Source organism: Quercus robur, chromosome 8, assembly GCF_932294415.1.
Source record: "Quercus robur chromosome 8, dhQueRobu3.1, whole genome shotgun sequence".
In the NCBI taxonomy this organism is placed as follows: domain Eukaryota; kingdom Viridiplantae; phylum Streptophyta; class Magnoliopsida; order Fagales; family Fagaceae; genus Quercus; species Quercus robur.
The window spans coordinates 36,438,346-36,461,670 of NC_065541.1; the positions used below are offsets into that span (position 1 = coordinate 36,438,346).

The following is a 23,325-nucleotide window of genomic DNA, read 5'->3' on the forward strand; positions in this document are numbered from 1 at the left end:
TTCTGGGGCCCCTGGGCTCCCTATTGAAGTCGTCCAAGAACAGCTTAGGAGAGCTTCTGGCTCTCAAGCTGGTTCTCCGTCCAATCCTTCGGACGAGGTAGAGACCGTCTTTAGTTGCGCTGTAGGCGTCCATTCTAAGACGGACGAACAAAGGTTAGGTAACCTTAAATCCTGGTATCAAATCCCGGACGAGTTTAACCCTAGGTTACCCATCCGTGAAGAGTGGTGTTGTGAGCCCCGTTTTGGAATAGGCGTCTATGAATCTTACTTCTTAGGTGGCCTTAGGTTTCCTTTAAATGCCTTCTCTAGGGAGTTATTAGTCAAGTTAGGTTTAGGTGTTTGTCAATTCAATCCTAATGCATGGAGATTAATTATCTCCATGCAAATTTTGTGGAGGGAAGTTTTTGGTGGGGACCGTCCTCTTACAGTGGACGAGTTCCTTTATTGTTATAAACCTTCTGCCATAAGTCAATTTGAAGGTTTTTATCAGTTTACTGCTAGGGGGAATGATTGTAGGTTGATCAAGTCCCTAGCTTCGTCTGATAGGAAGTGGAAGACGGAGTTCATTTTTCTTTCAGGCTTCTAGGCAGGGAACCCTGTGGATGTTGGCAGGGATCCCTTTCCCCCTTTCACTGGGGAACTAGGGAACCTTCGTCCAGAAGGTACGTCCCTTCCCCTTGTCTATTTTTACTCTTACTCCTATTTGGTACATTTACAATTTCTAACCTTTATTTGTTCATTGTGTTGTAGCTGCCAAACGTCCGTCCTTGAGCAAATTTCACCGTGACCGCGTCCACAGGGCTCGTCTACACACAGATAGGAGCTTCCATTCTCTTGTCACGCTTAGACGTCTAGCCAAGTGGGGTTTAGGTCCCGAGCCTTCAGACGAAGCTATAGCCCACGAAGTTACTGTGCGAAAAAGTAAGTTTTTAGCTAAACTTCCTTTCCCTTTTCTTTTTTGTATACATTTCTTAATTTGTTCATCTCGTCTTAGGAATGTCAACGATGAAGGAGAACAAAGGGAAGGAAATTGCTGGAGAAGGGAAGCGTCCTGAGGGTATGGCCCAGGATCGTCCTGAGGGTCAGACGCGTCCAACGGCTGGGGACAAAAGAAAATTCTTGCCAAAGAGTATTGACCTGGAAGGGCTCCCCAGTCGTAGAGACAAAAGGGTTAAGCAGGGCTCGTCCAAGGTGGTTAAGTCAAAACCTCCTCAGTCTCAGCCTACCGTCCAGATAGTCGACGTGGACTCGTCCACTCCAGTTGAATCCACTCCGTCCAAGACTCCGCCCAGAACTCCTTTAGCCAAGTCTACTATGCCTGGCTCGTCCCAGCCTTCTACGAACATTATTGAGAGCGAAGATCTGGCTTGGGAACGTTTCCAGACAGCCGTCAAGGACGAGGATATAAACATGTGCTATAACATGGGCTTGAAGGAATTTGAACATTCAGGCGTCCATGACCTCTTCAAGGTATGCTAGTATCCCTCGTCCTTGTTCAGTTATTAACTTTTCCTCATTTAATCATTCTATGTTGCTCTGTCTATTCACAGGCCATGTCAAAGCTCATAGCAGCGTCTAGACAGGCAACGGAGCTGGACAAGACGAGAGTCTTGTTGGAGACAAGGATTCAGGAGGTGAACGCTGACTGTAAGAAATGGGCTGGGTTTGCTGAAAAAGCTAAGGACGAGGTCAAAGAGCGTAACAAGTTGATTGAGGAGCTAAGGACGGATGCATTGGAGAAGGAAACGCGCATTGATCATTTACAAAAGATGAACAATGAGTTGAATGCTCGTCTTTCCAAGGCAAGAGAGGACGCCGTGGCTGAGTTCAAGTCGTCCAAAGAGTATACAGACACTTTGGATCGCAATTATGCAGCTGGTTTTGAAGATTTCAGAATGGACGCTGTTGAAAACTTCCCTGAAGTTGACTTCAGCGCAATCAAGCTTAACCTTGCTGCTGCCACAAGCTCTCTCCTCCAGACCGGCTCTGATGACGTCAACGTGGAAGACGACGCCAGTACTCAGCTTCCTCAGGACGAGCCTGCTGAGAATGCTCCCCCTTCTTAAGACGAAACTTTAACCTTTGTAACTTTTCTTTTTCTTTCTTTTTGTAACCTTTGTGTTTGGTCCTTTGTTTTTGGACCTTCTTTATGTAACAAGAATACATTATACTCGTCCATGGTTTTAGGACGGGTTTTTTAAGTATACTATTTCTGCTTTTCAAACTAATCAAGGGTTTTTGGACGTAGGATGTCCACCCTTTGAATGAAGTTTTATTTTCTTTGCATGGATAAATGATTTCATTTTCTTTGCATGGACGAGTGATTTCATTTTCTTTGTGTAAGGTTGAATTTATTCAACCATCTAATTGGCTTTATTCCGTGCCAAATTTGCTTGTAATTCAGCATTTAGTAACCCTGTATTTAGGTGGGATTGTTGTAAGGGTAGTGAGTGAGATAGTGTGAAGATTGCTCAAGAGTGTGCAAGAAAACAGAGTGTCGCGGCTGGGACTCGCGGCTGGACTCGCGGCTTCAACCCGCCAGAAGATGCACACGTGCCAAGCATGCTGGAAGATGAACAGTCATGCTAGCTGGAGCACTACAGGACAAAACAGGACAACTGGCCATACGGTTAACTCGCGACTGGAACTCGCGACTTAGTCAAGTCGCGAGGTCAAGCCGCGAGCCACCCCTGTTTTGGAAAAACCTGACGTTTCGTATTCCACTCCACTTCAGTATAAATACCCTTTTAACCCACGATTGAAAGAGAGCTTCCAGAGAGAATTTTGAGAGAGAAACCCTAAAGAAAAACCAGATTGTTTCACCCACAATCTCTACCTTAGAGTCTCATCAAATTCCCTCACTCTCTTCCTCTCCATTGTCAAATCCTTGAGAGGCATTATACCAAACCTGGTTCTCACCATTATCATCCCTGTGAGACAGACGTTTGGAGTTCTGGGAAGCAGTTAGGAAGGAGCCAATATTCATTGGTTGATGCTACGGTGTAGTAGCGGAATCCGGAAAGCTAGAAAAGAAAAAGGTTCGGCGCAACCTCGTTGGAGCAAGAAGCTTGGAGGGCTTAGGTGCATTGGGTAGATTAGGCTTGGAGGGTCTATTGCTGTCCTTGTATCCCAACTGTATTTTCTAGTGGATTGATTACCGCTTGGAGGGCGGCGGAGAGGTTTTTCGCCGAGGTCTTCGGTTTCCTCTTCGATAACATATCTGGTGTTATCGCTGTGTTTGCATCTTCCTTCCTCTCTATCTCTGCCTTTACATTATCTGCTGTGGTTTATTTTGTTGTGGCTTAGATAGTTGTGTAATCAATTCCTTATTATAGTATATGTTAAGTTTCCGCACACTAGTTGTTTAACATATTGCGTGTGTTGATTAAATTGGTTTTTGGGGGTCTAAACGTTCAAAAGTGTTTTTGTACACGTTTTTGAACTTTCAATTGGTATCAGAGCGGGTACACTTGTTGTGGTTTAAATATCTAAGTGTGATCCTTGACCCCTTGTGTTTATTTGCCATGGATTGTGCTTTGTATGACTCTTTGCATGATTTGGTTGGTGATGAATGTAACATGCCACGTGTTTGTGAAAATGCCTCTATGAGTGTTAATCCTCATAAGTGTGATGACATGTTATTTGAATCCATGGGTGTTGTTGACAAACTCTTGAAGAAAAATGCTAAGAAGTTTCAAAAGAATTTGAGCAAGTTATTTTGTGAAAAGGATGATTTAATTGCTAAGCTCAATGAATCCAACAAATTGGTTGAGAAATATAAAAAACTTGCTGAAATTTCTCTTGAAAAGCTGAAAGAGTTTGAATGTTTGAATATGGACTTGGATGCTAAACTTGTTTTGTCTAACAAACTTGTTGATGATCTTAAATGTGAAAATGAATCTCTTAAGATGCATGCCAAGTGTTTGATTGCTGAACCCATTGATAAAATGGATGATAATATGTGTTGCAATCATGTTGTGGTACCCGATCTTGTGCCTAATGTGTATTCTACCTCTAAGGACAAATCGGTGTACGTTCCTCCACACAAAAGAAATCAAAATGTGGAGAGAAAGACTGTTAAGTCAAAGCCTCTGTTTAGGTCTCAACCTAAGGCTTTGGATGGATCTAAGTTTGTTCCAACTTGCCACCATTGTGGTGTGATTGGTCATATAAGACCTCAATGTCATAAGTTGAAGATGGAACAAAATCATATTGCTAGATCCCTTCCCAAAAGGCCTAGTGGACCTAAACACATTGTGTGTCACCATTGTGGTGCCTTTGATCATCTAAGACCTCAATGCTCTAAGTTTCATGCTTTTAAAAGAATCAAAAGAAAAGAAAAACTTGAGCTTCTTGGAAGTTGTGCTAAAAAGGATAAACCGGATGTTAGTGATAATAGCATGTTGTTAAAGAAAGTGTTTAATGCTCTTAACTCCTTGTCTATGTGCATCTCCGGTTCTCATTCTTCCAACCTTCGTCTCACTTCTCATGAGACACTCATTCCAAACAATCGTTCCGTTTGGATGAGGAAGGGTTCCTATGGTTGAGCTTTTGCTCTTTTGGTCCTTGATCTAATTCTTTCGATCTTTGTAGGACCCTTCATGCATTAAATGTCATATCTTCATGCATTTTGTGCATCTTGCATTTATTTGTATGCATTGTTTCATTTTTGATCTTACTTTTATGTTTCTATTTTGTGTGAGTAAAAATCCAAAACCACATAAAAAGTGAAAAATTCAAAAAGTTTGATCGTATATGTTTGAGCACATATCACATGTGAGTTTGGCCTTGTACCTTTGTACAAATGGCTTTGTGCATTTACGAGCTTAGCTTGTTATTTTTGCACTTATATCTTTGTGGGAAAAATCTTGACATCTTTGTGTGATTGTTGTAAATCGATCTTCAAGCTTGTCATGAATGATTAGTCAATAGTCATGTTGGTTTTGATACATGCGTAGACTTGTGCTTATATCTCTTCCCACTCTTTTATTTTTATTGCTTAAAGAGCTCAATAAATGTAAATCTCAAAATGAAAAGAGATAATGAGCTGCAAAAGCCGTCGCACATACTAGTATTCGACTAGGAAAAAGGGAAAGCGACTTAAATGAAATTGTATGATGCCCAAAAAGCCAAAGGCTTGTTCATCAAATTGAAATATCACAAATTTCAGGCATCGATCTCAAAATGAGATGTTTTGATTCAAAATGATCAAATGTTATGAATTGTAAAGAAGCCAAATGAAAAGCGTCATCATATGTAATCATTTTCTTGTGGGAGGTCATATATGCTCATTTCTATAATTGAGATAGACCACTTGACTTAGCACTAGTTGTGTATGACTTGATTGAATTGATCATTGAAGCTTCACTCTAGACTAAGGACTATTCCACATTTGATACACACACACAACACACATGCCTAATGTTCAATGAATGTCTTATTCATTTGTTAGATTGTACTTGTCTAAATGTGATGTGTGTGTGCTCAATCTTATATGGATTAATCCAAAAAGATTTTTGATCATTTTATATGTTTTTGGAAGTGATTTTTATCACTTTTTGTGTTTATATTTAGTGCTTACTTTGTTTTTCAATGTTTAAACATGTTCTGAATTGAAAAACAGGTGTCAGAGTTTTTCGCGGCTCAGCTGGCGACTCGCCAGTCGCGAAACCCCAGTCGCGAGCTCATCCAGAAGCTTTTGGCGACTCACTCGCGGCTTGCTCGCGGCTCACTCGCGACTCGCGAAGATTTTCGCAGCTGAAACTCGCGGCTCGCGGCTGAAACTCGCGGCTGGCGGCTTGCTCGCGACTGAACCTCGCGACTCGCCCAGTCGCGAAACGCCCAGAAACAGCTTTTTAAAGGGCATTTTGTGGGAAACTTGTTTTAAACCTCTCCCATCCTCTCTAAAACCCCTCTTTCAATATTTTTACATCAAAATCCAACCAATTTGAATGGTTTTTCATTCCATTAACATTTCTAAGGTAATTATAAATTCTTTTCATTATTTTTGATCCTTGGATTATGTTTTGGAAAGTTTTGTGCTCTTGGTTGGGATTTTTATCATTGGGGTTGGGAAAACTTAATTTTTGTCAAATTTCTTTCTGGGACTGGTTTCTTTTGTTGATATGCATTGGATGTTGGCCCCTTGTGTCAGAAAGAACATGTATTTAGGGTGGTTTTCATGATGATCATGCATTGTTTCACATTATTGTTCATAGTGTGCATGCTAGGTGTTTGATAAAATGCCTCTTAGACATTTTCTCGCTTGTTTGGACTCCGATGAGTACCAAACTTTGGGGTTTCTCATGTTTCCTCATTAGGAACATGTTTGGTTCATTGGTTGTGTATTTTAACACACTTTGCCCCACATGTGCATTTTTCATGCATTGGACATGCATGCACTTAGCCACCTCTTGCACACACCTTTGCTACCCTTGTCATGCATTGGACTTTACCTTATTTCTTCATCCTAGCATGTCATGTTTACCTTATGCTTTGTAGCATGTTACTTTGTCTTAGGTTTGAGCTTCATTTTCTCATTCATCTTGCACCCCTCATGCATCTTTAGCATTGTTCATACCTTCATCTCTTGCCCTCGTTTCTTCTTGACCCTTTGTCTATTCCTGACAAAAAGGGGGAGAGTATACTCTAGAGAATGTTTCGGAGTATTTTGTCTTTTCTATAGGACTCTTGTGCACATCCTTAGGGGGAGAAATTCTATTTCTCACATGCACATTTGTAGGGGGAGAGATATTCCATAGGGGAGATGCATATACCAAGGGGGAGAAGACATTGTGTTAACTAGAAAACCTTGTTCTATTTGTTTTCTTGTTGGCTTTATGGTGCTTTGAGTTATGCTTTGTTGTTCTCATTGCATCATGTTTGTGCTTTGGACATGCATTTATCCCTATGCTATTATGCTTCATTGAATGCATGTTCAGATGATCATTTGCTTTGCTATGTGATCATTATAGCCATTTCTATACTTGTTATATTATACTTGTCATTTATTACTTGCTTTACCTTGAGGGTCTAATATGTTTTGTGCAAGTGTTTCAGGGTACAAGTATAAATATGTTCCAAGTGCATCACAGCTTATCATCACTTTGAAGGGGAGAAATTTTAAGCACTTTTAGTTTATATTGTTTAAGTTTTTATTCAATATAATGTGTTTGTACCCATATGCTTTTGTAAGCTTTCAGGGTTATTGTTTTATGCATAGTTTGTAGGCCTTGTGGTATGTACCATGCTTAAGTGCAGCCTTTATGCTATGTTGAAATCAGTACTTCAATCTAAATGTTCTGCATTTTGGTTTATGTACTGTCACTCTTGTGCCCTTGTAGGATTGTTCCTAGATGCATATGCCTTGTGTGCTATGCATTGGTTGAGTGTTGTACATACAAGTGTCTTGCCTTGTGCTTGTTAACTTGTATGTCCTTGTGTTCATTCCAAGTGTGAATGAACACTGTGATCACTACCTTGTGGTGTTCACTTGGTTGATCAAGCCATGGTTTATTTATTAACTCCATCTTTGCTTGATCACATATTGCCTGTTTCATATGCATTTATAATTTTCTGCTTACAATGATCATGGTGTATTGTTGTGTTTCAGGAGTTTATGTTCATATGATTCAAGTGCTTCACAGCTTCTAGAATTAGGTGTGAGTGAGTTTTGATCAACTGTTCCCAACTCACATGTTAAGTCTAGAGTCTGTTTTAGGGTTTTGTCACGGAATAGCCAAAGGGGGAGATTGTAAGGTTGAATTTATTCAACCATCTAATTGGCTTTATTCCGTGCCAAATTTGCTTGTAATTCAGCATTTAGTAACCCTGTATTTAGGTGGGATTGTTGTAAGGGTAGTGAGTGAGATAGTGTGAAGATTGCTCAAGAGTGTGCAAGAAAACAGAGTGTCGCGGCTGGGACTCGCGGCTTCAACCCGCCAGAAGATGCACACGTGCCAAGCATGCTGGAAGATGAACAGTCATGCTAGCTGGAGCACTACAGGACAAAACAGGACAACTGGCCATACGGTTAACTCGCGACTGGAACTCGCGACTTAGTCAAGTCGCGAGGTCAAGCCGCGAGCCACCCCTGTTTTGGAAAAACCTGACGTTTCGCATTCCACTCCACTTCAGTATAAATACCCTTTTAACCCACGATTGAAAGAGAGCTTCCAGAGAGAATTTTGAGAGAGAAACCCTAAAGAAAAACCAGATTGTTTCACCCACAATCTCTACCTTAGAGTCTCATCAAATTCCCTCACTCTCTTCCTCTCCATTGTCAAATCCTTGAGAGGCATTATACCAAACCTGGTTCTCACCATTATCATCCCTGTGAGACAGACGTTTGGAGTTCTGGGAAGCAGTTAGGAAGGAGCCAATATTCATTGGTTGATGCTACGGTGTAGTAGCGGAATCCGGAAAGCTAGAAAAGAAAAAGGTTCGGCGCAACCTCATTGGAGCAAGAAGCTTGGAGGGCTTAGGTGCATTGGGTAGATTAGGCTTGGAGGGTCTATTGCTGTCCTTGTATCCCAACTGTATTTTCTAGTGGATTGATTACCGCTTGGAGGGCGGCGGAGAGGTTTTTCGCCGAGGTCTTCGGTTTCCTCTTCGATAACATATCTGGTGTTATCGCTGTGTTTGCATCTTCCTTCCTCTCTATCTCTGCCTTTACATTATCTGCTGTGGTTTATTTTGTTGTGGCTTAGATAGTTGTGTAATCAATTCCTTATTATAGCATATGTTAAGTTTCCGCACACTAGTTGTTTAACATATTGCGTGTGTTGATTAAATTGGTTTTTGGGGGTCTAAACGTTCAAAAGTGTTTTTGTACACGTTTTTGAACTTTCACTTTGCATGGACGGATGCTGCTAAGCTATTTTACTCCTAGCTCGTCCATGTCGAGAATACATATTTTTCATGTAGTCTAACTCGTCTTAGCAGGTAGTATTTTTAATTAGCTTGATTCGTCTTAAGACTTGCAAACTAATTTTACATACCATCTACTTATTTTGCCAACCTTTTCTCGTCTAGAATTTGGATTGTTTCAGTTGGCTCTACCTCGTCCATGAGTTGGACGAGTATGGATGTGGTTTCTTCCTTTTATTCAAGAAAATTTAGACGTTACATCTCTGCGTCCAGAGATTTTGTTCGTCTTGGATCTTTCAACCCTCTTGAGGATTGAATTGGACGACAATATCATGGAGAATTCACACAACATTTTGAACATAACATAAATATTGTTTACAGACAAGGCACATGCACACTGATGCCTTTTTATTTAATAAATACATACTTCATGACTTCGTCCATAACCACAATACAACTATAAAAAGTAAATCATAGTTTCAAACTTCACACACAAACAATACCAAACATAGTAGTATCAAACAGCATCACTCATAGTAGTACGCTAGTAGACAGATAAGACCCAGTCTCGTCCATAGGTTCACTCTTACTGGTAGTACCTCCTCAGGTGCTCCACATTCCAAGGATGTTCCAACTTTCTCCCGTCCAGGGCCTTCAGGTAGTAGGATCCTTGCCTTTTACAGTTGATTACTCTATAGGGTCCTTCCCAGTTTAGGCCCAACTTCCCATGTGCTGGGTTCTTGGTTGACAAAGAGACCTTTCTCAGGACGAGATCTCCTATATTGAAACGCCTAGGCTTCACCATCGCATCATACTGCCTAGCCATAAGGTTCTTATACTTTGCTGCCCTGTGTTCTACGTTTGCCCTTACCTCGTCTATTAGATCGAGGTTCAGACGAAGCTGGTCCTCATTATCCTTGTCTTGATACATCATCACCCTGTGATTAGCCATATGTACTTCTGCCGGTATGACTGCATCGCTTCCATAGGCTAACTTGAAAGGGGTCTCCCCTGTAGGGGTCCTCACTGTGGTCCTGTATGCCCATAAAACTCCTGGTAATTCATCTGGCCATATTCCCTTTGCCCCCTCAAGCCGAGTCTTGATGATTTTCAACAAGGATCGGTTTGCAACTTCAGCCTGGCCGTTGGCTTGGGGGTGTGCAGGGGAGGAGTAATGGTTCTGAATTCCAAAGTGTAAGCAAAAGTCCTTGAAGAGTGCATTGTCAAATTGTCGTCCGTTGTCAGACACCAACACCTTTGGCACTCCAAATCTGCATACAATGTTCTTCCAGACGAAGTTTTTCACATTCTGCTGTGTGATATTTGCCAACGGTTCTGCTTCCACCCATTTAGTGAAGTAATCGATGCCCACCACTAGAAACTTCATCTGCCTTATTCCCAAAGGGAAAGGACCCAAAATGTCTAGTCCCCATTGTGCAAAGGGCCACGGTGCCACCATTGGGGTAAGGTATTCCGATGGTTGTCTGGGGACGTTGCTAAATCGCTGGCATTGGTCGCAGACCTTAACGTATGCTTTAGCATCAGCTTGCATGTGCGGCCAGTAATACCCTGCTCGGACGACCTTGTGGACAAGTGATCTGGCTCTTGAGTGATTGCCACATGCCCCTTCATGAACTTCTCTCAGCACGTAGTTTGCTTCGTCCGGAGTTAAGCATCTAAGGTAAGGTTGAGAGAAACCTCTCTTATATAGCACTTCATTCATAAGGATGTATCTAGCTGATCTCACCCTCACCTTTCTGGCCTCGTCTTTCTCTTCTGGTAATCGTCCATCCTTCAAGTATGATACAATGGGAGTCATCCAATTTTCTCTGTTATCCACCTGCTGTACTTCCTGGACATCGATACTTGGCATATATTGAACTTCATCTGACTTCTCTAATGATTCATCTGCTGAGGCCTCTTTTGCTATAGTATCAGCTTCCACGTTCTCCTCCCTTGGGATTTGAACGAAGTCAGCTTTTTCAAACCTTTTCACAAGGCGCATTACTCTACCAAGGTATTTCTTCATTCTTTCTTCCTTCGCTTCATACGTCCCATTCACTTGCCCCATGATCAGTTGGGAATCCCCCATGACACATATGGACTTGGCTTCTACGGACTTTGCCAATTCTAGCCCTTTGAGGAGGGCTTCATATTCGACTTCATTGTTAGTCGCTTGATACTGTAGACGGACTTTATGTTTCAGTTTATCTCCCTCTGGGGATTGCAAGACCACACCAATTCCTCCTGCATGCCGTGTAGACGAACCATCCACGTGGACGATCCATCTCTCACTGTCTTCTGTCTCTCTATGACTTGGGGTAAACTCTGCAATAAAATCCGCTAGGGCTTGAGCTTTTATGACATGCCTTGGTTGATACCTGATATCGAACTCACTTAGCTCCACGGCCCACTGGATTAATCGTCCTGCGGCTTCCAGTCTATTCATTGCCTTTTTGAGAGGATGATCCATCATAACATTAATGACATGTGCTTGGAAATAATGCCTCAGCTTCCTTGAAGCTGTGATTAGCGCGAAGGCCAACTTCTCCATTTGTGGATATCGTCCTTCCGCTCCTTTCAATGCCTTGCTTGTATAATACACAGGTCTTTGAACTTTATCTTCCTCTCTTATCAATGCTGAGCTCACTGCATGTGGGGTTACCGCTAGGTACAAATATAGTTCCTCTCCTTCCACTGATGGACTCAGCAGCGGTGCCATGGTAAGGTATACCTTCAAATCTTCAAAAGCTCTCTGACACTCGTCGGTCCATTCGAATGCTTTTTTGAGAACCTTAAAAAATGGCAAACATTTATCAGTAGCTTTGGAGACAAACCTGTTAAGCGCAGCGACTCGTCCAGTGAGGGATTGGATTTCCTTGGTATTTTGCGGTGGCTTCATGTCCAGTATTGCTTGAATTTTATCTGAATTCGCTTCAATTCCCCTGTGGGATACCATAAAGCCAAGGAATTTCCCTGATGATACTCCAAAGGCACATTTGCTAGGATTCAGCTTCATGTGATACTGTCTCAATGTCTCAAATGTCTCCTGCAGGTCGTCTAGATGTCTTCCTTCGTCCTGACTTTTCACCAGCATGTCATCTACATAGACTTCCACATTCCGCCCAATCTGCAGACGGAACATGTGGTTGACCAACCTCTGATACATCGCCCCTGCATTCTTTAAACCAAACGGCATCACCTTATAGCAGAATAAGTCTTGACTGGTGACAAAAGATGTCTTCTCTTGATCAGCCTTGTCCATTCTTATCTGATTGTATCCTGAAAAGGCATCCATGAAGCTAAGCAATTTGTGGCCTGCAGTTGAGTCTACTAATTGGTCAATGCGCGGTAACGGATAGCTGTCCTTGGGGCAAGCCTTGTTCAGATCAGTGAAGTCCACGCACATTCTCCACTTGCCATTCGCTTTTTTGACCATTACTACATTGGCCAACCAATCCGGGTAGTACACTTCCCGAATGAACTTTGCTACCATCAGCTTTTGGACCTCGTCCTTGATTGCACTATCTCTTTCAGGGGCAAACACCCTCTTCTTTTGCCGCACAGGCTTGGAGGAAGGATATACATTCAAACGGTGGGTAATGACATTAGGGTCTATACCCGGCATATCCTCGTGACTCCACGCAAACACGTCGATGTTTTTCTTCAAAAATTGGACGAGATCCGTCTTAATCTTCTCTTCTAAATCTGCTCCCACCCTAGTACACCTCTTAGGGTTATCTTCATCCAAGGAAATATCTTCCAATGCTTCAGTAGGTTCTGCTACAACCCTCTTTTCTTCAATGTTCATTGCTTGAACTTGTTCATCCATGGCCAGCATGGCCAAGTAACACTCTCTTGCTGCCAGTTGGTCACCTTGTACCTGTCCTACCCCGTGTTCTGTTGGAAACTTGACTGATAAGTGGTAAGTAGAGGTAACAGCTTTCCAACTATTCAAAGTTGGCCTCCCAATGATGGCATTGTAAGAGGATGGACAATCTATCACAAGGAAGTTCACATCCTTGGTAATCTGTCGTGGATATGCCCCCACTACCACGGATAAGGAAATGGTACCCACTGGTTGCACCTTCATCCCACCAAAGCCTACTAGGGGGGAGTTCACTGGACGGAGCTGGTCTCGTCCTAATCTCATCTGCTGAAAAGCTGGATAATATAAAATGTCTGCTGAGCTTCCATTGTCCACAAGCACTCTTCTGGTTGTGTAGTTTGCAATTAGTAAGGAGATGACGAGGGCATCATCATGAGGGTGATGAATTCTGTCAGCATCCTCGTCCGTGAAGGTGATTGCCCGTTCGTCCGTAGATCTTGCTCTTGGTGATCGTCCAGAAAGTTGGACGCTCTGTACTACCTTCAAGAATGCTTTCTTGGACTTGGACGACTGGCCAGTGGTACTTCCCCCAATGATGACTCTTATCTCCCCGAGTGGTGGTCACGATGAATCTTCCATCTTTCCCTTCTGTTTCTCGTCCTTCTGGTCTCGTCCAAGGAAACCCCTCAACTTCCCTTACCTTATGAGATTTTCAATTTGTTGCTTCAAGTCAAAACACTCGTCCGTTTCATGACCATGATCCCTATGGAAGCGACAATACTTGTTCCTGTTGCGCTTGTTGGGATCACCCTTCATTTTCTCTGGCCACTTCAGGGAAGGATCATCCTTGATTTGCATAAGGACTTGCTCAAGTGGGGCGTTTAAAGGGGTATACTGCTGGTTCCGTACTGGAGGGCCTAGCTTCTTACTTTCTCGATCTCTCCTTTCCTCCATCCGTCCCTTCTTTGGACGAGTACCTTGCTCGTGCTGACGACTGGGATTTGCGTCCATTCTCTCGGACCTCTTCCTCTTCTTAGCAATGATTGCGTCTTCTGCATTCATAAAATTCTGAGCCGAATGGACGAGTTCGGCCATGGACTGGGGCTCTTTTTCATAGAGCTTGTGTATAAACAGATCTGAATTCACCCCATTGTGGAAGGCTGCCAGTAGAAGCTTATCATCTGCTTCGTCCACACTGAGAGCTTCTCTGTTAAAACGGGTGATAAATGACCGAAGGCTCTCGTTCTCTCCCTGCTCTATTGTCAACAAACTGGACGAGGAACGCTTATGCCTTTGTCCTCCAATGAAATTGTTAACAAATAACTTACTCAACTCTTCAAAAGAACTCACCGAATTTGGAGGTATTTTGCTAAACCAAACTCGCGCCGAACCCTTAAGGGTGGTTGGGAAGGCCCTACACATTATCTCATCAGGCACTCCTTGAAGATGCATGGTGGTCTTGAAAGTGGCTATGTGATCAAACGGGTCACGTGTTCCATCATATGAATCCAGAGAAGGCAACTTGAACTTTGATGGTAGTGGGTGACCGTTGATGGAAGCCGTAAAGGGAGAATCAGTCCTGTGAACCAAGTCTTCTATCGGATTCGCCCTTTTCATATTCTCCTTCATTTCCTCCATAACTCTCTTCATTTGGTCCATTTCTTCCTTCAAGTATGGTACCGTTCGTGAAGTGGTGCCTCGAAACTGACTTCCAACTTCGGTATTCTCTCTTCCACCATGACTATCTGTTTGTCTTCCTTCACATTCTTCTTGTGTTTGCCTCCTCATATTAATCTCCATTCGTAATTCTTGGTTTTGGCGAGTCAACTCCGCCATAGCGTCTGCCATAGATTGTGCATGTTGGGCAAATGACTGCATGACCGGCGCAGACTGGCGATCGCGATGCGGGTTGCTGCTTCCCTGATGGCCTGGGTTATTAGCCCTTGATCTAGTCCGAACCATCAACCCTTTGTCACGGAGAAACAAACTGTAAAACAATCGGTTCCCACAGACGGCGCCAACTGATGATTCTTTGTTTATCAGTGGGTTGACAAGACTTGAACGTTGATCTTTGGGCTATCTCCTGTAATACAAAGGATACAGAATCAGAGGGGACCGGTGAGGACCGGCCAAAAATCCTCCGATGATCAAGTTAGTTACTTTTAACTCTCTGTAACGAAGAAGTATTCTCTTAAAAGTAAGAAAATGTCTGAATACCCTTACCCTTCATCAAAGAGGCCTTATATAGTGTGTGTGTGGAACGGTTATCTGTTTGGTAACCGTTCCCAGTGTCAAGGAGTCCGGAGAATTGGGAGTAACTTCCATAACCGCTGTGGAAGTTATCTAGGTCGGACGGGCCGATGAACTCGTCCATCCATAGCAAGGATGGACGAGACCTTCATGAAGAGCTCGTCCACTTTTAGTCCATCCATAGTAAGGATGGACGAGACCTCCATGATGATCTCGTCCACTTTTAGTGAAAGATGGACGAGATCATCTTGGAAAGCTTGTCGTTCATAAATGACGAGTAGATCTCACGAGGTATTAATCTCGTCCATATACGGACGAGGTTTGCTGGTACGCTTGCAATTTTCTCCGCCTATTGTAGCTTCTGTCTTTGGACGAGACATATAGACGAGTTATGGACTTGGGATTATTTGTGACACCATCAGTATTTAAATAAAATTAGGTGTAAAAAACGATATACCCTAACAACATGGAAAAAAGAGAAGGGTAACATTGGTGTATCAGAATAGACCAATGCTAACTGACTCTTTGAATGGATAGCTAGCACTAGTGTATCCTAATACACTAATACTAGCCCCCCATTTTCCACATTCTCCTATAAATGTCCCCCATTTAAATAATATATATATATATATATATATATATATATATATAGAGAGATAGAGAGAGAGAGAGAGAGAGAGAGAGAGAGAGATTTATGAAGAAAGAAAAGAAAAAATAGTGGAAAAAAGGAGTGAAGTAGAGAGAAAAATCATAAAAAGTGAGGAAATTCTAGAAAAATAGGCTTAGAAAAAAAATTATTTTCCTCACTTTTTATGATTTTTCTCTCTACTTCACTCCTTTTTTCCACTATTTTTTCTTTTCTTTCTTCATAAATCTCTCTCTCTCTCTCTCTCTCTCTCTCTGTGTGAAACCCTACACCAAAACAAACTCATCCTTTTCTTTTTGTAATCTTTGTGGTTAGTTTCTTAATAACTAAACTCATCCCATCCCTTTTACTATCGTAATCATCATTTTCATATATATAAAAATCTCCTCTTTACTTTGTGTATGTATCCTTTACTTTAATGTTTATATTGTTGTTGGTTATTATTATTGTGTTGGTATCCCTAAATAGGTGTTGGACCATCTCCTAGGCTATGTATGGGAAGTACCTTTAGGGGGTAGAAATCCCATCCCACCTAAGCATCTAAGGATTTTATTATTGCATTTTAGCATCTTGTCATCCCATTTACTTTCAAGCAACCCCCATTCCCTTTTAATATCTTGTTACCCCATTTAATTTCTTGCACATCTCCAATCCTCCTATATTTTATTGTACTTTTTTTTTTTTTTTGAGAGTCTATTTTATTGTACTTATATATTTACTATATCTAGACACTTAAAAGAGAAAAGATATTCTACTATCTCTCTTAAATGGTTTTTAAACCTCCATTAGAGCACAATATGGGTATGTCTCATAAGATTGGTGATGGCTTAGAACTCCAATTTCTTTATGCTGAAGGATCCATCAGGCTTGAAAGATATTAAAATCTATTTAAGGGAGAAATAAAAATAAAAATAAATAATAATAAAAAAACTTTTAATCAACCTTTCAATATTCCAAGTTCTTTACTTTCATATCATTTAAATTCCAAGTCTTTACTTTTATGCCATTTAAATTTTAAGCTCTTTACATTTATGTCATTAAAAACCTAAAGCTCTTTACATTTATGTCATTTAAAACCTAAAGAAAGAACAAGATGGACCTTAGGGTCCTATAAAGATCGAGAAGGGCTTAAGCTTACTCATTAGCACTCACAAATATTGAGAGATAGTGGAGTTTGCCTCTTCAATGTTTTAAGAACGAACTTCCCGTTGCCTTCCACTTTAGATCATTCAATACAGAAAATTGATTCCATGCAATCATCGAGAGACACACAAAAATATGAGAAAGAAATTGAAATGCTTAATAATTAATGATAGTATTTTAAACATATATATATATATATATATATCGAATTAAACCAAATTACAGAAATTTCGCCCCAGGCAAATGCAATGAGCTAAAAAAAAAAAAAAAAAAAAAAAAAAAAAAAAAAAAAAAAGGCATCATGCGGCCCAAAATTGCCCAGAATGAACCAATTGCCTATGAAATTATTACAGCACATTATTCTTATGAGTTCGAATATATATATATATATAATTTGGAACTGGGAAATGTTCCCAACTCCCAGACCAAACTCAACATAAATAAGGTAGCTCTTTTACATTCTTGCCTTGGCAACCACAAGAGGTCCATCAACCATGTCCACAGCACCTAGCCTAGTCCATGTTTCTTTGAATTGCTCCTCAGTCACACCTGGAAAAAGATAAAAAACAAAAAGAAACATTAGCAATGTGCTTTCATATTTTACTCAGGTACATTTACATGGAAGGAATTTAGATACTTGCCTTTGCCCATTGCAGCAGTTGAAGAAATACCTCCCTGGACAGTCTTGAGGTACTTATCATAGTAGTTTGCACCAGACCATTTTTGATGAGCAAGTGTGTCAACCCCATTGTTCCTCTCCTCCCTCTGGATCCTCTCTACATAAGCCAACATTCCCCTCCTTGCATAATCCCTTGCAAAGGTGTCAGTCACAAGAGCATCGGCATGGAAACCGGCCAGAGTTATAAACTGCCAACAGTAGCCCAACTTGGCAATCATAGGAATGAACTCCTTCATTTGTTCATTGGTCATTCCCGATGCATCCCAATTGAAAGAAGGTGAAAGATTATAAGCCAGCATGATCTCCGGGTGCTTGGATTTCACCCCCTCAGCAAACTCGGTGCATTCTACCAAGTCAGGACTTGCAGTCTCCATCCAAAGAATATCAGCATGTGGAGCAAAAGCCCAGCCACGGACAACAGCTGCCATCACAGACCCTTTGAACCTGTAATAGCCTTCTCTGGTTCTAGGCAAGTCCCAGTCCCAGAACAGGTTGTTGAGCCCCAGTCTCTCAGCAACCTCGCGCGCTTGCTCATTTGAGAGACATTTATCATAACTAGAATAATTCGTCCACTCATTTACTCTTCTTATCTTCTCAGTCTCCCCAATGTTCATATTCTTAATGGCATCCACAACACAATCAGAGAATGTCTTCAACTGTGCCATTGATATCCATTGGTCTTCAAGAGCTTGAAGTTCAACTCCTGTTTTACCAGCAGCCATTGCTTCTGCCAAAAGAGTAGCCAAACTTTTCCCCTTAAGGTTTGGATTTGTCACACCCAAAATGAACTGATGATCTCTTGTGTCAATATTAGTTTGGATCAAATTAGCCGCGACTGCATCAGTCCTAGCCACCAAAATTGTCTCAACCCCCATGACATCAAATTGCAACCTTGCAGCCACTAGCCTATTGATGTGTTCACTGGTGGCAACAAGTACTTTTCCAGCCATGTGGCCACATTTTTTGGTCATTGAGGACTGGTCCTCAATGTGAACTCCAGCTGCACCACGTTCCACAAAAAGCTTACAAAGCTTAACAGTTGCTGTGGAGCCACCAAAGCCAGTATCCCCATCAGCTATGATTGGTTTCAAGTAATCAATATAAGGGATTCGAGCTCTCTCTTCTCTGCACATGCTCATTCTTGCCTCTCTTTGCTTTCTCTCATGGTATTGTTGGGCAAAAAATAAATGTTCCACTTTGTTTGGGACAGTGTCATAGGGGTAGTCAGCAAGGTCTGGACCAGGTTCATTGGTGGAGGTGTGGGTGGATGAGCACTGCCAACCAGAGACATATACAGTGTCCAAGTGCTTGGCCATCATGGTCACCTGGACAGGATCAAGTGCACCAAAAGTCCTAGAGGCTGTGCCATTGGCTTGGTGGCTCTTGAGAGTTCTCCATAGTTTTTTCGCCAGTTCATTTGAACCGTAGCTTTGTCTGAGGTTTCCTCGTAGCGACACAGCATCTCTAGCTGAATATGGGCGCCTGGTTAGCTTGAACCTCTCCGTGTTCCACCATGCTTGCACCTCTGCAACTTCAGCTTCAAACCTTCCTTCTTCCTCCATTATCTGTTTACAAAATTAATGACTTATAATGCCATAATGATACGAGTGCTATGCCTTATTGAACACTGTATGATAGGCATTAGAATTTAATTTAAGCAAATCCAATAGAAGAAAGGCCAAGTTGTCCCTAGGGAGGTTCGCTAAGACAAAGAGACTCCAGGTACATCTGCCTCTGCTAAGTACGTTTACGTAAACTCTCTCCACGTACGATTTCATGCTTGTAAGCAGAAAGGGAATTAATTTTTAATTCCGTAAGAAGAATATTTTATATTTCAAAGGTTTGTAGGGAATTTTTTTATTATACGAAGAAAAAAATATTACATATACTCCGTAAAAACACATAAGAAACTTTTTCTACTCTTCCACCTGTGTATTACTTTTACTGTTATATTTGTACCTCTTACCGTTGGGACCTAAGATTTTATCCAAAAACACTTGGGTACCGATTTCTCAAACCCAGAAATCAAACCCATAAACACATGATACCGATTATACATACTAACATACAAACACAAACCTACAAACATGCTCATCTACACAATAAACCTAAAAATTTCTTCTCCAAACACAAACAAAACCTAGAAGTAAGAAATGAAAGAGAGGAAAGGGGCGGAGAAGAGGGATGGAATCGATCTTGCATGTCCTTTCCTGCATTCTTGATTAGTGCCACTAGGTCATGATGGAGGAGATCGGCGCCGCTGCTGCCCGTCAAAGGTGATCTCGCAAGCTGGGTGACGATGGAGATCAGCGCTGGGTGGATTTCCTTTGCTGGGTTCGTCGAGGGTTTTGGGAGAAACAGGGCTAATTGTGACCGACAAGCATAAGAGTGAAGAAGAAAGTGCAGGAAGATGTTTGGACTCGGTGAGAGGAAGAGAATGGAGGGGCGGAGAGGGGTTTGTACCGTGTGTCTGGGTATTGGGGGAAAAAAAAGGGGGATTTGTGGGGAGAGAGAGGATACACGCGGCTATGCTAACCGTGAGCCTGACATGGTGCTTAGGTAGTAGGTCCCACAAACATTACAAATTTTTGAGTTATGAGAGGTTGGAAATAGTGTGCTGCCAAGAGTAGGAAGTTGGAGTATTTTAAGTGATGAGTGATAAGTGATAAGTGATGAGAATTGAGTAATAAGTGACGAGTGAGGACATTTTTAAAACCAAACAGCCCCTTAATCTTCTAAGATACTTGGTACAAGATGTTTTGTGTTGCATATGTTTAAATGCAACTAAAGGTAAGAAAATGAAAGTGTTGTTGCCAACTTTATTATTGATTGTGTTATAGTCAGTCAATGTTTAAATTTTCAACAATCTATTGTGACTTTCTGTTTATTTCGATAATAATATTTTTTTAGAAATTGAGTTATTTTTTAAAAATTATTTTCTATAAAACTATTTTATTTCTCTATATTTGATAATAATCTTAAATGAATTAAAAAACAATCTTCTAATCTTGCTGTGAAGTAGAGTTGTTTTTCAAAAGAAAATTTATTGTTTGTGTTATAGACTTATAGTCAACAGTCTATTTAAATTTCCAACTATTTGTCACTATATGAAATATTTTCTTACTATTTTGGTTCTAGGGGATAGCATCAAAAATTTAGAGACAGATCCATGTAGGCTAAACTAGAATATGCATTAACCACTGTTGAGAGTAATGAAACAAAAGTTTGAATATAAAAATTACAACTATATAGGCAGCCCAGAGAGAGGGAAATTTGATATATATACAACTCATTTTGATTACTGTACTGTACAAAATCAGAACCAATTCCCTAAAGATATTCCAGGTGTTTTAATCAATTTTTTTGGTAAGCAGTAAAAACTCAAAAAAAGGTCATATACATAACAGAATTTCATTAATAGAATGCAATATTATATGAGATGAGAGAACTATATAGGCAGCCCAGAGAGAGGAAAATATGATATACAACTCGTTTTGATCACTGTACTGTACAAAATCAGAACCAATTCCCGAAAGATATTCTAGGTCTCTTAATTAATTTTTTGGATAAGCAGTAAAAACTCAAAAAAAGGTCATATACATAACAGAATTTAATTAATAGAATGCACTATTATATTATATGAGATGAGAGTACTATATAGGCAGCCCAGAGAGAGGAAAATATGATATACAACTCGTTTTGATCACTGTACAGTACAAAATCAGAACCAATTCCCTAAAGATATTCCAGTTGTTTTAATCAATTTTTTTGGTAAGCAGTAAAAACTCAAAAAATGTCATATACATAACAGAATTTAATTATTTAATTAATAGAATGCACTATTATATGAGATGAGAGACATCGGGATTGATGTTGTGTTGCAAAAATAGTCTGCTACTTTGTAGTTAATCGAACGTGATTTATGTATCTGGGTGTGGCTCATCCACATAATCTGTACTGGGGCAACTAGAATAAAAATTGTAATGCAACAGATTAGCTCAAAACATATGCAAGGGTAGCTCATTGCATGAACACCAAAGTGTTGAATTCTCTTGAACCATAAGCATGGGTCAAGCTATCAAACTTCCAGTGAGAACAGACCAAGAGATTCGAGAAGAGAATTAAATAAAGGCTTTCTGGCCAGTGTGCTTACCATTGAGGGCACAGAGTAAGATGCAGCCATGGCTGAACTTTTTCTTTATATGAAATATTTTCTAAAACAATAAGAATTAAACAACTAAGTAGGAGAAGTTCATGCTGAACCTCTTCCAAGTCCCTCAATTTATAACGCAAAGGCATACTCACATCCCCTTGTGGGGAGAAAAAAAAGTAAAACCAATGCCCTTCTGGATAAGGAAAGAACAAAAACCAAGAAAATTCACAATTCATTTCCCTCAGTTTTGTTTATCTATTAATCTATTACATAAAACCTTTGTCATTGATATCTTTTCAGAAAGTCAGTGACACTTGTCTGAATGGGAGCTGCATTGATTTGCACTTTGCAGGCGCGTAGGTGATGGCACCACCTATCCTGTGCCACCATGATGTTTGTCTTTCGTTCTGCGTGATGTCACTCCTTTATTTAATTTAATAGCTAACTGATTCTGTTTTTCCTATTTCATTTTTTTATTCTTACCATTTTACTATGTTAATTTCTTTATTCCACACTGATTTTCTTGTTGGCAACATCTTACTCCAGTTATTATTATTTTGAGCCAAACTCCAATTTCTATTGACGAGTTATATACTAGCTTTGTTATTTATAGACCCATATAATATACTGTATAATTTATTCTGCATGTATAGTATTGCTGTACTGTATGATTACTTTTGATTTATATACATGGATTGATTTAAAATAACACGTTGTGTAACTCTAAATAATATTACATCATCCAATAACATGTTAAATCTGTATTTTGAAAACTCATTATTGGAGTACATATTCTCTATATTCTTAACATGCATGCCGATTTTCATATCAATCAGATGTTATTTACTATTTGATCTATAAACTTATCTTTTAATCATTATTTTAAACTACAAAAACTTGAATTTAAAAATTAATTGGTAACAAGCATGAAGAATGTACAAAGAAAATGTAATCCAACTATTAATTTATCAAAATCTATATCCAATTAAAAAATATGAAGTGGTGTAACATTACTTAAAGTTACACTGAATGTAACTCAAAGTTATACCGTATGTAACTCGAACTTATCTCTCTCTCTCTCTCTCTCTCTCTCTCTCTCTCTCTCTATATATATATATATATATATATATATTTTGTATGGACCGTGAATAATGGTCCAACCTGAGCTCACGGCCTGCTCCCTAAACCGGCCTGTCCCGTCCCAACACTAAACCAAGCCTAATCAAGCCCAACCAAGCACCTAGACCGCGTATCTCTCGTCATGCCAAGAATGATAGATAATGCCATGGGGAATCCACCCGCCGAGCATTAACTGGCGTCTGGTACAAGTTCCAAGGAGGTTGTGTCAACAGTATGCAGTAAGTCCCCTTTGGTCAGGAATATAGCACAGAAGGGCCCACAGGCTTGGGGAAGACCCCCCTTAGTCATGACAATCCCACTAAGGAAATGATACTAATAAGGGAATATAGATACAAATTAGGAGGTTGAAAAAATTGGGGAAAGGGAGACATGAGAGTAGTGAGGAAAGACATCCTGGGAGTTAAGAAATCATGTTTAGATTTCAGGGAAAGGGCTCAGCTACATAGTTGTCACCTCAACTAAGCCAAAATCAAAAGAGCTTAGGGCCCTAACAACACTTTAACTCCATCAATAACCTACAAAACCATTTCTTAGACCTCCCATTGTGAAATAAGCTCAGCCCAAAATACAAGTAAATTGGGTACCTAAGCCCAAAAATCCCGACACCATTGAGCTGA

General features: G+C 40.5%; 3 protein-coding genes across 3 annotated transcripts; 1 reads left to right on the forward strand and 2 right to left on the reverse strand.

The window, feature by feature from the left end:
• The first annotated feature begins 758 nt into the window (after positions 1-758).
• Positions 759-2,066, forward strand: LOC126696228 (uncharacterized). Its single transcript, XM_050392999.1, has 2 exons — positions 759-1,470; positions 1,551-2,066. The coding sequence occupies exons 1-2, from the start codon at positions 997-999 to the stop codon at positions 2,064-2,066; spliced, it is 990 nt and encodes a 329-aa protein (XP_050248956.1). The 5' UTR covers positions 759-996.
• Positions 2,067-9,812: 7,746 nt separating this feature from the next.
• LOC126696229 (uncharacterized) lies at positions 9,813-11,590 on the reverse strand. The gene is made up of 2 exons (XM_050393000.1): positions 10,148-11,590; positions 9,813-9,902 (listed from the first exon to the last, which is right to left on the reverse strand). The coding sequence occupies exons 1-2, from the start codon at positions 11,588-11,590 to the stop codon at positions 9,813-9,815; spliced, it is 1,533 nt and encodes a 510-aa protein (XP_050248957.1).
• A 5,600-nt stretch (positions 11,591-17,190) lies between these two features.
• LOC126693973 (isocitrate lyase) lies at positions 17,191-21,666 on the reverse strand. Its single transcript, XM_050390017.1, has 3 exons — positions 21,569-21,666; positions 17,378-18,980; positions 17,191-17,285 (listed from the first exon to the last, which is right to left on the reverse strand). The coding sequence occupies exons 1-3, from the start codon at positions 21,596-21,598 to the stop codon at positions 17,191-17,193; spliced, it is 1,728 nt and encodes a 575-aa protein (XP_050245974.1). The 5' UTR covers positions 21,599-21,666.
• Positions 21,667-23,325: the final 1,659 nt, after the last annotated feature.